At 33.2% G+C, this 16,929-nt stretch overlaps 1 protein-coding gene across 6 annotated transcripts in view; it reads right to left on the bottom strand.

Annotated features, from left to right (window-relative positions):
- LRRIQ1 (leucine rich repeats and IQ motif containing 1) overlaps positions 1-16,929 on the bottom strand; it is a 229,911-nt gene that overhangs the window by 195,183 nt on the left and 17,799 nt on the right. For all 6 annotated transcript variants that reach the window (XM_055095956.1, XM_055095957.1, XM_055095960.1 and 3 more), the window contains 3 exons: positions 13,834-15,471; positions 5,602-5,754; positions 4,118-4,268 (listed from right to left, as the gene is read on the bottom strand). In XM_055095956.1, the coding sequence (XP_054951931.1) occupies positions 4,118-4,268; positions 5,602-5,754; positions 13,834-15,471 (1,942 nt within the window). The remainder of the gene's footprint in view (positions 1-4,117; positions 4,269-5,601; positions 5,755-13,833; positions 15,472-16,929) is intronic.

Raw genomic sequence — 16,929 nt, 5'->3', positions numbered from 1 at the left:
AATTATCAATTTATAATCTAATCCCAAAGATAAACTATTTCAAATGATTTTATAACATACTATTTTAATCATATCTGTTTGGGATAGTGCAAGGACAAAAAATGTAAATAAATCTTAAAATTAGTAAGCTATATTATAAATAGTAATAGCGGCATTGTTGTTTTGAAGCTATTTTATGGATAAGATATGGCACATGGTTATATTAATGTTGCCATAAACCAAGGAATATAGTGGAAGAAAAAATGAATACAGCTGTAAGTCTAAAGCATATTTGCTATCCTCAATTCAAGTTCACAATACAAAACAATTAGAGTATCAAAACGAATAACAGAGCAACTGACTGAAATATTCTGAGCTGTAAAAATGTATATTTTCATAAGAATATTGAGAGAGAGAGAGAAAGGTAGAACAAGTAGTAAAACAAACTAAACAAACAAACAAAAAACAAGTTGGCACCACTGAAAGTAACTAGAGTCACTAAGACTTTAAGAATTTCTCAATACAATAGTAAGCATTTAGCCCTGTCATTCTGCTACAAACCATTTCAGGATAACAAAATAGTTCTAATTGATTAAAGAATTCCAGCTTAAAGGCTGTGGAAGAAATGATCAAATAGAAAATTCACAAATCACATCCTCTGCTGCATTAATTGATCCAGGTCATATTAATTAACGGATGAACATTAGATGAAAGGTTGATGGCGAGCTTTATAATGGAGCGTTTAGGCTATCATCAGCTACACCAAACACTCAAGTGTAGCATCACTAAAAGTAAATCGTCAAATACTGTATGACTGCGGATGCAATCAAATATAAAGCACAGAACACCACCTATGAAGAATTCCCGCCAAAGCAGCTTACTTTTTAACTTAATCAAACCGTTTTTAGCCAACTTCAATTTATAGAAAATACAGAGCTTATGGTTTTAGGTCTAACATTTAAGTCTTTAATCCATCTTGAAGAAAACCTAGGCAATACCATTCAGGACATAGGCATGGGCAAGGACTTCATGTCTAAAACACCAAAAGCAATGGCAACAAAAGCCAAAATTGACAAATGGGATCTAATTAAACTAAAGAGCTTCTGCACAGCAAAAGAAACTACCATCAGAGTGAACAGGCAACCTACAGAATGGGAGAAAATGTTTGCAACCTACTCATCTGACAAAGGGCTAATATCCAGAATCTACAATGAACTCCAACAAACTCACAAGAAAAAAACAAACAACCCCATCAAAAAGTAGGCGAAGGATATGAAGACACTTCTCAAAAGAAGACATTTATGCAGCCAAAAAACACATGAAAAAATGCTCATCATCACTGGCCATCAGAGAAATGCAAATCAAAATCACAATGAGATACCATCTCACACCAGTTAGAATGGCGATCATTAAAAAGTCAGGAAACAACAGGTGCTGGAGAGGATGTGGAGAAATAGGAACACTTTTACGCTGTTGGTGGGACTGTAAACTAGTTCAACCATTGTGGAAGTCAGTGTGGCGATTCCTCAGGGATCTAGAACTAGAAATACCGTTTGACCCAGCCATCCCATTACTAGGTATACACCCAAAGGATTATAAATCATGCTGTTATAAAGACACATGCACACGTATGTTTATTGCGGCACTATTCACAATAGCAAAGACTTGGAACCAACCTAAATGTACAACAACGATAGACTGGATTAAGAAAATGTGGCACATATACACCATGGAATACTATGCAGCCATAAAAAATGATGGGTTCATGTCCTTTGTGGGGACATGGATGAAACTGGAAACCATCATTCTCAGCAAACTATCGCAAGGACGAAAAACCAAACACCGCATGTTCTCACTCACAGGTGGGAATTGAACAATGAGAACACATGGACACAGGGTGGGGAACATCACACACCGGGGACTGTTGTGAGGTGGGGGGAGGGGGGAGGGATAGCATTAGGAGGTATACCTAATGCTAAATGACGAGTTAATGGGTGCAGCACACCAACATGGCACATGTATACATATGTAACAAACCTGCACGTTGTGTACATGTACCCTAAAACTTAAAGTATAATAATAATAAAATTAAATAAATAAATAAATAAGAAAATACAGGGCTTAATGAAACAATTTCATTGAAACTAAAAAAAGTAAATGGACAAAGCCTGAGGCAGGACATTCTGTAAGAAAATTCACACAGGTTCTGCAACATATCAACGGAATGGAAAAAAAAAAAAGCCGTGAGGACTGCTGCAGATTTAAAGGGACTTCAAAGACCTAGATAAATGTAATATATACTCATTGATGTTATGATTCCAATAAACCCAGACACTTAGAAAATTAGAAAAATTTGATTACGTGCTATCAGTTGATACAAGGATTCATTATTAATTCCATTAGGTGTTATAATGCAATGGGGTTAAGTAAGAGACGGCCATATTATTCAAAACTGTCTCCTGAAGCATGAAGGAATGGAATTACATGGTCTGGGGATCTCCTTTATGAAAGAAAAAAATGAAATCAAAACCCCAAAAAAGTAAAGATGAAGCAAATGTTTAATATAACTAATGGTTATATGGAATTTCTATGTATTATTGTACATTTATAAATGTTTGAAATTTTCCACAATAAAAGAAGAAAAAACAAAATATACACAAACAAGCAAAACTAATAGTATAACCAGGACTAAACACAGAAATTAAGCTTATTTCTATTCCTCTATCTACACCCTTTCTACTCTGATATTTCAGTCGAGATTAGACTTTCCAATGATTATAGGACTGAAAAGGTGGACAGTATGGTATCCTCTGGGAGTCCAATATTTCAGCCATCTGTCCCATATCAAAGTAAAATTTTAATCCAGTTCCCAACTTTTTGGCGATACTTGATTGTTCATTAACCATTATTAAGCCTCTACCAAGGCCCTTGAGAATTTCATCATGAATTAAATAATAAAAAACAATAGAAGAAATCAAGCCAGGAGGTGAATAATACAATTTTTATTTCAGCATCATCACACTGGCAATAATGCAGAAGTAACCTGAGTCGCATTTCAGTGGGTAGAAGAGGGAAGTTGGGTGATAAGAGGTAAAAGCAAACACAAAACATTCTTTCTTTCCCAAAACTTGACAATAAAGGGGAAGAAGAGATGGGAGGCAACGACAGAACTCAATGTGAGGTTAAGAGGAAAGGTTTTCTTTTTTTTCATTTTCTCTTTTGTTTTAATTTCATTTAGAAATGTGAGAGAAAGGACACAGCAATAGAAACACTTTGACAGAAGGCTGATGTAAAATAATGGAGTAAGGTCTTGACGGGCTGATGGGAATATTTATAAAAATTGGACTAGTTGACTGTAGTGGTACATGTCTGTAGTCCCAGTACTCGGGAAACTGAGGTGGGCAAATCCGTTGAGTCCAGGAGTTCGAGACATGCCTGGGCAACATAGCAAGACCATATCAAAAATATAAATACATAAATAAAAAATAAAAGATAAAAGTTGGGTCCACAAAAAAAATTGCTAAAACAAAAAATAAAAGGACTGGTCTTTAAGTAAGAAAAGAGATTTTCATTGCTCCCTATATAAATTATAAGATATAAGGAAGGAAGTCAATATAGTTACATGTAGATATAGCTCTGGAGGGACTGAGAAGTTTAGGGAGATGCAGCCTGATGAATCTTTCATGTGGTTTTAGCAACTTTATCTAAAGAAGGAAAGATAAGTCCAAGTGATGTATGTGCTAATGAGAGTGGTGATGAAAAAGGTTTACCAGCAAATAGTTACAACAATTGCTGAGGCATCTGGGAAGCAGATGATCCATAAAAATATCATGGCACAATATCAAGTTGTTATATTCCCATAGAGCTCAAATTACTATTGGTTGTAGGAAAAGAAACAGAGAAGTAAATATACTAACTTAGGGGGCTGCTAAGAACTACAGAGTTGCCAGTGGTGGAAGAGCATATTCCTTTTATAGACATTAAAAGTAATTTTATTTTTTTAATCTAAAATTTTAAAAGTATAACATAAATAAAATATGCAGATTTGTGATGGTGGCCTACTCCTAAAAAGGAATAAATAAAACACAATAAATTATGAGAAATATATCTTTAAATATTAAAATTTCATTGTTCTTACCAATTCGAGTAATTTTATTATGTGAAAGTTCAAGACATTGAATATTAGTACAGCCATCCAAACCATGAAGAGAAGTCAGTTGATTTTTATTAAGAAGAACAACACAGAGATTTTCCAAATTTTCACACTCAATAGCCTCAATATGGTTTTCCTGAAGCAAAGAACAAATGTAATTAGTTTTATTTCAATGGCTTATTAATGAACTATTTAAAGCTTTCAAAAAGAGGAAAGAAAGATGAGATAGGATCTCCAAATTAATATCTGAATCTTTAACTTCTAAGATAACCCTGCAAACTGTTATACTATTTGGATGAAAATATTAGGTAAACTAATAAATAATTAATTTTTAATATATTAAATATTATTGTTTTAAAATACAGAAAATACAGAGGATAACAAGTATTTTAAACAATATAAATTTTAAAAAGTTAATATATTGTCATTCTTGTTTCTCCCATCTTGAATGGGAATGGCTATTGTTGTTAATCAGGCCCTGTCTCACCATTGTATGTGGGGTGGCAGTAGATAATTTTTAATTTTAGATTGCAGATATCTGAGTTGAGAGGGCTTCACCTCAGTGGATGCATCCAAGGAACTGGACCTGGTGAGCCTCATCTCCACCTGGATCTGATTTAGATGAGAAAAGCCTGTGCTTTGAGCTTGAGCCTGATGCCTTAAGTTAATGATACTTTGGTGTATTTGGGATATGAATGCGTTTTGCATGTGGGAAAGATGTGAATCATTATAAGCCAGAGGATAGATTTTAATAGACTGTTACCTTGGTAGCTCCCAGTACACATCAGAAACCAATATTCGCATATCCATATGGTCCCCTTCCACATGACCTCAGGGCTTAGCCAATAAAACATTAGCCAACATGATGTAAGCAGATATTTTATAAGCACTTGCATACTGCAGCATGTCTTTTAGGAACACTCACTCTTCAGATCCTGCTCTTGAGTAATACCCTATAAGCACCCTGGAAAGAAGCCCCAGATAACTAGAGAGATTCCCATCTTCCGGACAATCCTGCCAAGGCAGCAGACGTATAAGGTAAGTGATTTAGGACATTCTAGCTCTAGCTTCCATCTCACTGCAGTTACATAAGAGAGCCAGTAAATATAATAGAAATCAGAAAAAATGCCCAGCCAAGTTTAGTCAAATTAACGGCCCACAGACCCATGAACAAATAGGATAGTTGTTGGTTTAAACTACTAAGTAATATAATCATTTGTTGTGCAGCAAAAGTAATGAAAACAATAACCATATTAGCTACAAAAAGAGATAGGTCATTTTAGGTTGTATCATCCAATAAACTTCCCTCTCTGCTTCTCAAAACTTTACCATACCACCTGATCTCTTCAGGCTCTGAGTTACAGGTTAGTTTAGTAATTGTTTCTTCAAAAGTGTCATTTCTGAAATGTAAACATAAATCCATTTTATATTTTATTATAAAATAAATAACAGTAGGGCAGAGAGCATACCTGTGCATCAATGTACTTAAGTTTTTTACAATTACTCAGGCTGTGCAAAGAAGTTAATCCACAGCGTCGAAGGGATAGAAACTGAAGATTTGTACACTCTGCCAGTGTGGAGAGAACACAGCCTGGCAAATCTTGAAATGTAACTGTTGTAACCTAGAGGAACCAAGAAAATTGGAGTGTGTAGTGTTATTTAACAAAACTGAATATAAACAATATTAGCCTTACAAAACTGTTTAGAAAATTCATTTAAGAAAAGTAATACTACATGTTGAAGCCTACATTTATTAACAACTCAATTTGTTAAGCTATCTGGCCTCTTTTGTTCCCCACATACAAGGACAAAATATTGCAATCATCTATGACAAATTCAAGTCCAAAGGTAAGATACATAAAAGCAACAACATAATCATGTATTAGCTCACTCCCTGAGTTTTCACCAATTTTTTATTTTTAAAGTGGTATGGACTTCAAATTATACTACACAGCTGTAGTAATCAAAACAGCATGGTACTGGCATAAAAACAGACACACAGACCAATGAAACAGCACAGAGAACGCAAAAACAAATTCATACATCTACAGTTAACTCATTTTCGACAAAGGTGCCAAGAACATACATTGGAGAAAGGCCAGCCTCCTCAATAATGGTGCTGGAAAACACTGGATATCCATATGCAGAAAAATGAAACTAGACCCCCATCTCTTACCACACACAAAAATCAAATTAAAATAGATTAAACATACTTAAATCTAAGACCCCAAACTATGAAACTGATAATATATTTTTTTAATTGGGGAAACTCTCCAGGACACAGGACTGGGCAAATATTTCTTGAGTAATACCCTACAAACACAGGCAACCAAGGCAAAAATGGACTAATGGAATTACATCAAGTTAAAAAGCTTCTGTACAGCAAAGGAAACAATCAACAAAGTGGAGAGACAGTCCACAGAAAGGGAATAATACTTGCAAACTATCCATCTGACAAGGGATTAGTAACCGGAATATATAAGAAGCTCAAACAACTCAATAGGAAAAAGTCTCATAATCCAATCTAAAATGGGCAAAAGATCTGAATAGATATTTCTCAAGAAAATATATAAATGGCAAACAGTCATATGAAAAGATGCTTATTATCACTGATCATCAGATAAATGTAAATCAAAACGACAATGAGATATCAACTCACCCCAGTTAAAATGGCTTATGTGCAAAAGTCAGGCAAATGCTGGAGAGGATGTGGAGAAAAGGGAACCTCTTACACTGTTGGTGGGAATGTGAATTAGTACAGCCACCGTGGAGAACAGTTTGGAGATTCCTCAAACAACTGAGCTACCATATGTTCCAGCAATACTGCTGCTAGGTATATATCCGAAAGAAATGAAATCAGTATAATGAAGAGTTATCTGTACCCTCATTTTCATGGCAGTACTCTGCACAACAGCCAAGATTTAGAAGCAACCTAAGTGTTCATCAACAGAGAAATGAATAGAGAAAAAGTGGTACATATACACCATGGAGCACTATTCAGCCATCAAAAACAATGAGATCCTGCCATTTGCAACAATATAGATAAAATTGGAAGTCATTAAGTGAAATAAACCAGTACAAACGACAAACTTGGCATATCCTCGCTTATTTGTGGGAACTCAAAATAAAACAATTGAACTCATAGGATTAGAAAGTCAAATGATGGTTACCAGAGGCTGGAATGGTAGTGGGGTGGGGTTGAGGGAAGTGGAGATGATGAATGGGTACAAAATATAATAAGATAAATGAATATGATCTAGTATTTGATAGCACAATAGGGTGACTAAAGTCAATAATAATTTATTGTACATTTTAAAATGACTAAGAGTATAACTGGATTATTTGTAACACAAAGAAAGGGTAAATACTTGAGATAATGGATACCCCATCTACTATAATGTGATTATTATGCATTGTATGCCTGAATCAAAATATATCATGTATCCCATAAATATATATATACCTACTATGTACCCACAAAAGTTAAAAATTAGATTAAATAAAATCATTAGCTTTTGTAGGATTTTCATAGTTTGAGGTCTTCTATTTAAGTCTTTCATCTATCTTAAATTAATTTTTATGGGAAATACCCTTCTTTATGTCACCTTTGGCAAATAATGTATGGCTAAGTCCTCAAAAGCAATTGCAACAAAAACAAAAATTGACAAGTGGGGCCTAATTAAACTAGAGAGCTTCTGCACGGCTAGAGAAACTATTAAAAGAGTAAACAGACAACCTACAGAATGGGAAAAAAAATCTGTAGACTATGCACCGGACAAACATATAATATGCAGCATCTACAAGGAACTTAAATCAGCAAGTAAAAAGCAAATAACCCCATGAAGAAGTGGGCAAAGAACATGAACAGAGATGTTTTGAAAGAAGACATACACGTGGCCAACAAACATAAGAAAAAATGCTCAACACCACTACTCATCAGAGAAATGCAAATAAAAACCACAATGAGATACCATCTCACACCAATTAGAATGGCTTTTGCTAAAAAGTCAAAAAATAATAGATGTTGGTGAGGTTACAGAGAAAAGGGAACACCTGTTCATTGTTGGTAGAGATATAAATTAGTTAAGCCACTGTGGAAAGCGGTTTGGAGATTTTTCAAAGAACTAAGAGTTGAACCACCATTCAACCCACCTATCCCATTACTGGATATATATCAAAAGAAAAATAAATCATTCTACCAAAAAGACACATATATCGGTATGTTCATCGCAGCACCATTCACAATACCAAAGACATGGAATCAACCCAGATGCTCATCAACAGTGGATTAGATTAAAAAAAAAAAAAGTAGTACATATATAGCCTGGAATAACATATAGCCATAAAAAATGAAATCATGCCTTTCGCAGCAACATGGTTGCAAGTGGAAACCACTATCCCAAGCCAACTAACACAGAAACAGAAAACCAAATACCACATATTCTCATTTATAAGTGGGAACTAAAAATTGGGTAAACAAGGACATAAAAATAGGAACAACAGACACTGGGGAAAACACGAAGTGGTGTAAAGGAAGGGGACAAGAGTCGAAAAACTACCTACTGGGTACTGTGCTCACTACCTGGGTGACAGGTTCAATCATGCTCCAAACTTCAGCATCATGCAATATACCTTTATAACAAAGCTGCGTTTGTACCCTTGAACTTAAAGTAAAAGTTAAAAATCATTAGCTTGATAGGAATATTCTTGTGTATACCATACTTAAAATTATAAAAACATTATATTAAAATTGGAAACACTATTATTTCAAAAAACACTGAAAAAGTACAAAATTTTAGAATGCAGTAACTCCTCTTTGTACAGAACATTTCCTGTGCATTAAATTGAACTAAAAGTTTTAAATTTACATATTTATGTAAGTAAATTGAAGGACCATGTGTTCATGGTGATATAAAGAAAGGAATTAGACCACTCCATTTTAAGTACCAAAAGCAATAATTAAAACTTCAGATAAATAAGACTTCTAGTTTCAAAATCATTTTAAGAATGTCTCAATTATTCATAATCTAAAGCAATTTTGAAACAAATTTATTTTTAATATTTTTTTCAGAAAGAAAATATACTCATCAATTTGTAGGGAGATGACTTCTATATACTGCCTAGTTAATCTATAACAAACAGATATACATTCTGTAATTGGAAAACTGGCTCTACACTAAAAATGAAAACATTATTTAGAATTGAGCACTTAAGAATTGAAAATTCAACAATTACAGCTGTATAGTAACAAATGCTACTCAACATTATAATTTATATTATTCAGTGTGATTTAGTAACATGTTGCTTTCAATCAACTATACGAGCACAATTAAGTTCTAGTTATTTATGATGTGGCAATTTCTGTCCTTTAATGTTATTATAGTACAGAAGTAACTGCTACAGTATCCTTGTTAGTGGTATTTACTTTTGAATATGAGGAGCTTCCTATTTCCTCCTTTAATTGAAACTCTTTTCATTGAACATTTAAAAAAAATCTTTATAGTATAGCAATATAGTCCCCTACTCGACCACAGATTTTTCCAAATACATGAGATCAAAATAAATTTTTGTATTAATTATGGATACATGTATGACAGGAGCCACATACATAAAACCACTTTATGCTTCGAAATTAAGGTCAATATAGAATTAGTAATCGTATGTGTTCATTACTGTATGGTCAACTAGAAAAACAGCAATTGGAGCATAATGGGTGTTGGGTAAATGTTTCTTAAAATAAATAAATGAATGAACTTCCCTAGCCTGTGGCAAAACTCAACTATATTTATAGCTCTCATACTTTACTTCCTTTTTCTTATAAAGAATTATGTAAAAACATTTGAAAAAGTTATACTTTCAGACTCTCATGACTTGAGAATGAACTATTCCACCTATAGAAGCTATGAAACTCTCATTATATTTTAATAACAGATTCCAAATCAATTTTCTACTTAATCATCTGTATTTTCCCAAATCCTTTACAGCCCATTGAAGATAAAATTCCCTAACTCAGCAACATACATTTAGAGATTTTATTCTCAATTATTCTTGAGTTCAACCTAAGAAGTGTCAGTCATCTATGGTAAATGTAATTACAAAAGTAATGCAAGCAACAAGTCTATTTTATTTTTTTTTTTACTTTTTCAGAACATTTATTCAGTGGTCCAATCTCAAATCTATTTGGCAGGGAAAAATAATATTGTTTTAAAAATCAGCTGCAAAGGGACTGAGTCCAAGGTTTGATTAGTGGTTTGAATAAAACAGCTACAAAATAATTTCAGGTATGTCACCTATTATTCCAATAGCAGTTCATTACAATTTACTTTGTATAAGAGAAGTGAGACTTCTTGATCTAATAGTTAATAAGCAGCTAAAATATTATTATTCACGTTATGGTATAAAGAAATATTTAAAAATCCTTAAGCTCAGTGCCCTTTTTTGTGGTGGTTATTACTTAATACAAGTTACCATTAGTAGCAAAATGCCAAAAATAAAAAATAGTTAAAACATTTAAAAATAAAAAATAAAAATATATTCATTACCCATAATTATTGCTCTTTAGTCTTCTCTTTTGAGATATTACTGCATATAACCCAATGGTCTATTATTTTCAACTTTATAACTTTTTTGATGAAACAGGCTATTAAGCAGCCCTCGAAAACAATCCATTTGCCTTCTCTTTGCTTGCTTGAGACCCACATTTGACAAGTGGTATTAGAAGCCCTGGGCCATGTTCTTTACATACAGCATTTTAAAACTCAATGATCCTATATAATAGATATTGCTGTTCCAGTTTGTGAAAGACAAAACTGAGGCTCATACAGGTCAAGCATTTGCATAAGGTGTCACAGCCATAAGTGGCAGAAATAAAATTAGAAACAATATTAACATAGAACTTAGTAGTCTAATAAGCTACACTTCAATAATTTTACATTCATTTCCTCTTCAGTCGATATACTTTATCTAAACTGTGAAACTGGTAGTAATGAGGAGATAAGATTAACATTCAATTGCAGTTCTTTTTTTTAAATTATACTTTAGGTTACATGTATACATGGGATACATGTGCAGAACGTGCAGTTTTGTTATATAGGTATACACGTGCCACGTGCCATGGTGGTTTGATGCACCCATCAACCCGTCCTCTACATTAGATATTTCGACTGGAATTCTTTATTCATCAATTTATTCATTCCCCCACTCATCCATCCTATAATCAGGTAATGAAAGTCATTACAGAAAGTTCCTGACAAGAGATAGTTTAACGTAGAATTTTTTTTTAAATTTTATGATGGTGTGAGATCAATAGACATTTAGTTGAAACCATACTTCAAATTTTGAATTTTGATCTTTTCCCAAGCTAGCAATATAAAGTATGATCATTTCTCACAATGTCAGGCAACGGCAGGGAGCTGCATCTCCCAGTCAGTCACATGATCATGAGGGTAAACAACAAATACTCTACAGTGTACCACGTTGCCAGATGATTTTGCCCAGTTGTAAGCTATGTAGGTTTATCTGGATGTAACTTCATTGTAACTTGAGGAGTATCTTTATTTGCCTGGCAATGTGTAAAGAAGTATGAACAACACGAAGATCTGATTTATGTCTTGAAGTCTCAAAGTAAGAGATTAATGTAAGCAAAATGAATGCATTACTGGGAGACAATAAACTTTTCTAAGTTGATCTCCAGAAGGACATCCCAAGGATGGCAGTGAGTGATCAGGATAAGGACAAAGATCTGAAGCTAAAAGATCAGAAAGTCAAAAAGAAACTGAGCCATGGATCAGTAGTAACAGTGGTGAATAAAGACACCATGGTAAGCCATCTACCAAACAGAATCTTTACAGGAGTTGTCTGGTAACAAAAGATGATATTTTCTTAACATTTTAGCATCTATATGGCACATTCATATGTATTTTTCATCTTTATACTGCCTATTTGATGCTTCAAAGCCAAATTAAAAGCTTGAGATAGTTGTTTTAAGAAGGGATGAGAGGATTATGGTGCCCTTTAGAACACTGCTACTCAGATTAGTCCATTCACCAGCACCAACATCATCATTTAGAATCATTGCAAGAATGGAGAATGGGTGGATCACCAGACCTATTGAATCAGAATCCACATTTCTACAAAGCTTCAGGTATTCTATAGATTTTAATAGTTTGCCAGGCCTTGCTCTAAGAAGTAAAAGAAAGAGTTAATATCATTTTATGTAAATTGACAAACGTTCGAAAGAAGGAACAGAGAGTCAGCTGGAGAAGAAATGCCAAGGAGAAAGAGGCTCACACATCTTAACTTCCTTCTCATTGGACAGAACAGAGACCTACAAAGCAAGGGAGGAACACTACTGTTTCTGTAACTTCATTTTCACTTTTGAAGCAAGTACACTGTAGGCATGAAGCCATCACTCGTGCCTAGCTTTAACAGATACTCATGAGGAAAATTAAATAATTGCTAATGTTATCATATTGGAAGGCCTGCAGCAATATGTTAGAGAAAGAAAAGTGCTAAAACATGATTCCAGAGATAACATGCGCAAGGAAAAAATTGGAGAAGAGCAGATGAGAGATTCTATATGTAGCTCTGCAGACCTGATAGATGTGGCAAATACATTACCCAGGAAATAAAAGACACTTAAAAGTGTATGTCCCAGTTCTCGTCTCTTATATTGCTATTTCATATACCAGAAATATCTTCAAAATCCCACTATTTTATTATTCTCTCACAGGATACTCTGAAGCCTTATTTACAGCAATTCTCAAGATCCATAATAACGTATTTATGTGTGTATTTATTTGTTTAAGCTCCGTAAAAGACTGGGTTTTCTTTGTTTATTAGTCAACCAATAAATATTGATCATCTTATTGGATAGATGAATATTTGCTGAGTGAATAAACAAAATAATGTTTATCTATTAATATGATTGTTCTTTCTCCTAGGCATCTGTCTAGCAAGAAAGTCTATCAAGAAACTAAATAAACTTTATTGAATACTTTTGACTTTCAGGCCTTAGCTAAATATATGTATTTTAATCATAAGTGCTTTCTAGTGTTACACTGTTTAAAATATTATTTTCTCTTTTTCTATACGTTTATTAGTTTCTGTGTCTTAATTTTGGTTGAAACTATGTTATCCATAACCATATAAAATTAGTAACATTTGATGACAACTATTTTACATTTCAGACATATATGCAGCACCTTTAAATGGCACACGCTAAATAATTGTTGCTAGATGGGAATTCTAGGGTCTTCAGGGTCTTCTATCATGCAAGCCCTTCTTTCACAACAGTGGTCATGGACATAAAATCCACTTTATTCCAAAAGCAGCCACTAGGTGGTGTGGTGGCTCAAGTTTAAAGCAAACTTCTGTTTACTTAGGAGTTTCCTACTATAATTCTAACCCTAACTTTCTATATGCTTCCATTCTTAGAGGTTTAAATAATGACTTGAACACAGCCTTCAAGATATTAAAAAACATAAATCAAAGCTTTTTATAGAGTGTCACTTAGGGAAGATGCCTCGAACAATTTGTTGAGATATATCCCCTCCCAAATGGGGTAATATTTCATTCATAACTTTATTAAACAAGAGACAATTCTTGTATATAAAATATTTCTTTTTCTAAGATCTGAAAAGTTATAGTTTAAAGAGCTAATTGTAATTAAATGTGAAAAATTATTATAAAATTAGAAATACCTGCTGTAAAGTATCCCAAGGGCCACATCGAAGAATTTCCAGTTTATCCAAAGCGGGTGTCATGTTGGCTGGGCATTTCACAGGTCTCTTTCTTCTAACAATTTTCTTTTGTTGATTTTGCTTGAAAATTTCAAGCCAAGGTTTAAATGATTTTATCCAGGCTAGTCTCCTTTCTTCAATAGAATATAGAAGGGTTGACTCTGATACACAGCAGGTCATGCTATCAGGTTCAGGTGCATTTTCATGGCATTTTTCTGAAATATTTCTAATCTCAGATTTAAGAGAGTTGACTTCTTTAGATACCATGGAGCTTTCTGCATTATAGTTACTCAAGCCCTCACAAGGAGCATGTCTACCTAACACATAATCTTGGTCATTTCTTTTGCCTTCTATATTTATCATGGTATCAGTTGTGTTAAAAATCACAATGCCACTATTCCAAGCATTGTCTTTTGGGGTCTCCTCAATTTCTTTGGATTTTGAATAAATTTCTTTTTCTTGTAATATTACGTTTTCTCCTACATCTTTGGAATTTTCTGATGTTAGTGAGAGTGATTTTTGTTTCACTGAAATAACTAAAGTATCCTTATCTTTATATAATAATCCATTCTGTTCTTGTATCTCTTCTTTTTCTACTTTTTGTATCTTTTTCTGCTGATTATCTTTGATTATTTTCTGCTCTTCATTGGTTTTCACCTCACTGATTTCTTGGTTATGTCCTAATATTATCTGGGTTTTTTGTCCTGTATTCTCATTTATGACATGTTTCATGATTTTTTCTTCTTTTTGTGCATCAGACTTTAATTCTTGCAATGGAAACTGTTCTTTCAGATTTCCTTTTAGATCAGAGTTTCCCAATTCAGTTTTGTTATCTGTATTTTCATATTTTCTTTCTTGCTTGACCAATTCTTCTGAACATCGTTTTTTTGCTAGGTTTTCATTTTTTTCTTCCATTTTAAAATCTGCCAGAATTGTTTGGCTTGATATAGATTCTTTTAACTTTACTTGTATTGATTCTTTTAATATAGTCTGTCTATCTACATTTTCTTTCATATTTGATTCCTCAACTAGCCAAAGGAGAACATCTTCCTGCTTCTTTGAATTTTGATCCACTAGATTTTTGGCTATATCACCCTTATCATTTGAAATATCTTCAAGACTTAAATGTTTGTTATTATATCCTCTCTTCTTTAATGCACTACTTATTATTAGCTGTTGGCTTGCATCTTCTCTTAATATTATTTTTTCCTTGCTTATTAGTTGCTCTCTTTCCTGTTTCACAATATTCTTTTTTTCTTCATATTCTTTTTCTCTCCTTTTCCTTTCCTCTTCCTTTTGCTTTTTTCTCTCTTCTTTTATCCTTTGTTCCTCCTCTAATCTTTTTCGATTTTCTTCCTCCTTTTGTCGTATTTTTGCTTCCTTTTCCTTCCACTCTTGGGCTTTCCTTTTCTTACTTTCAATTTGCTCTTTAATAATTGGGCCATATTTTTTATAGGCTACAAATGCTTTATATTTAGCTTGAATTTTAACAGCTGCATTATTCTGCTGTTTTAACAAACAATTTTTTTCTTTTTCTTGTTGGTCTTTAAATCTTGTTCTTTCTTCTTCCATTTGTAAATGCAAGTTTCTAATATACTCCTAAAACAAAGTAAGATACATGGTAGTCAGCATAAACTAAACATGAGATGTTACTAAAATGTCATCTGAAATGCAGATTGAAAACAAATACTAAAACTGAAGTCTTAATAAAGTTTCTATAAAATTTATTTAGAGAAACTAAAGTCATTTATCTTAAAAGGTATTACTTTTTTAATATTTAGGAGATTGAATCATGTTAAGTTGATACTCTAATGTTACATGTATTCTAAGCCACCCAGATATGAATTGAAGATTTCCTTGAAGATAGAAAGCATATAAAATCAGAAAGACACAGAATAAGCAAACAAACAACAACAACAACAAAAGGGAAACCACAGGCTAAAAACCATGTAAAAGAAAAGGACTTCAAACTTTCTGGAATGAGAGTTCTGATAAAGAAGACTCAGAGCTAGTATTGAGACTGCAAAAACAGGAATTATTTTGTGAAACTTATGGTACCAAGAAAGCCAGATAGTCCCTACATACAAACAATATACAGAACCAGCCTACTCACATATCTTATCCCTTCTCAATGATCAAAATAGTTGATAACCACATACTACTGCATTTAATGAAATATTTAGAGTTAGGTGAGAAAATATTATTTTTACTAGAGTCCTAAACCAAAAGTAAGAAGATCAACAAAATTGAGCAAATATCTAACGGAAACTAACAAAAAGGATATGAGACTATATCTTAATCAGCAGAAGGAAGAACCAATTTCTGAGAAAATCAAACTATTAAATAAACTAGATAAAAATTTAAATAAAGATATTTTAGAAAAAATATTTAAACAGGAATAACCTCATATTTCAAGTGTTTAAATAAAAACGACTCACTTAAACCAATAATCAAAATAGAATGGCTGGATAGCTGATTACTTAAAAAAAAACTTCAAAATGAGATGTTTTCCCCAAACAACAAATAATAACAAAGATAAAAATTATATGTCAGAGGTAAAGAAGATTAACACAGAAACTCCAACATATGACTAGTAGGAGTTCCTGAATAAAGAACTGAGAAAAACTGAAGGGAAGAAAATAATAGAAAAATACGTTTTCTTAAAAACAACAACAAAAAGCCATGGGAGAAAGACCGAACATTGCATGCACACATACACAACACACTTAGACAGATGCTAGCAATATTTCAGAACTCTGGGGAATGTAAGCTGTTAGTTTTACTGTGCTCCTTTTTAGGTGGTGTGTCTTTTTGCCTCTGGATGCTTCCAACACTATTTTTCCTTTGTCTTGAATTTGAATAGTACTACTTAATTCCAAGGTGTGATTTTCTTTGTATCTCTCCTCCTTGGAAATTGTGTGTCGCATTTGAAAGTAGGGATTATTTTCAATTTTATGTACTGTCATATCTTAAACACTCAGAGAAGTGCCTGACCTAGTAGAAAACCAGTAAATATGTGTGGATGAATGTATAAAATGAAAAAATCCTAAAGCTTCA

This window comes from Pan paniscus, chromosome 10, assembly GCF_029289425.2.
Source record: "Pan paniscus chromosome 10, NHGRI_mPanPan1-v2.0_pri, whole genome shotgun sequence".
NCBI lineage: Eukaryota > Metazoa > Chordata > Mammalia > Primates > Hominidae > Pan > Pan paniscus.
The sequence above is the reverse complement of the archived record's forward strand: the minus strand, read 5'-3'. Positions and strand labels throughout refer to the sequence as shown.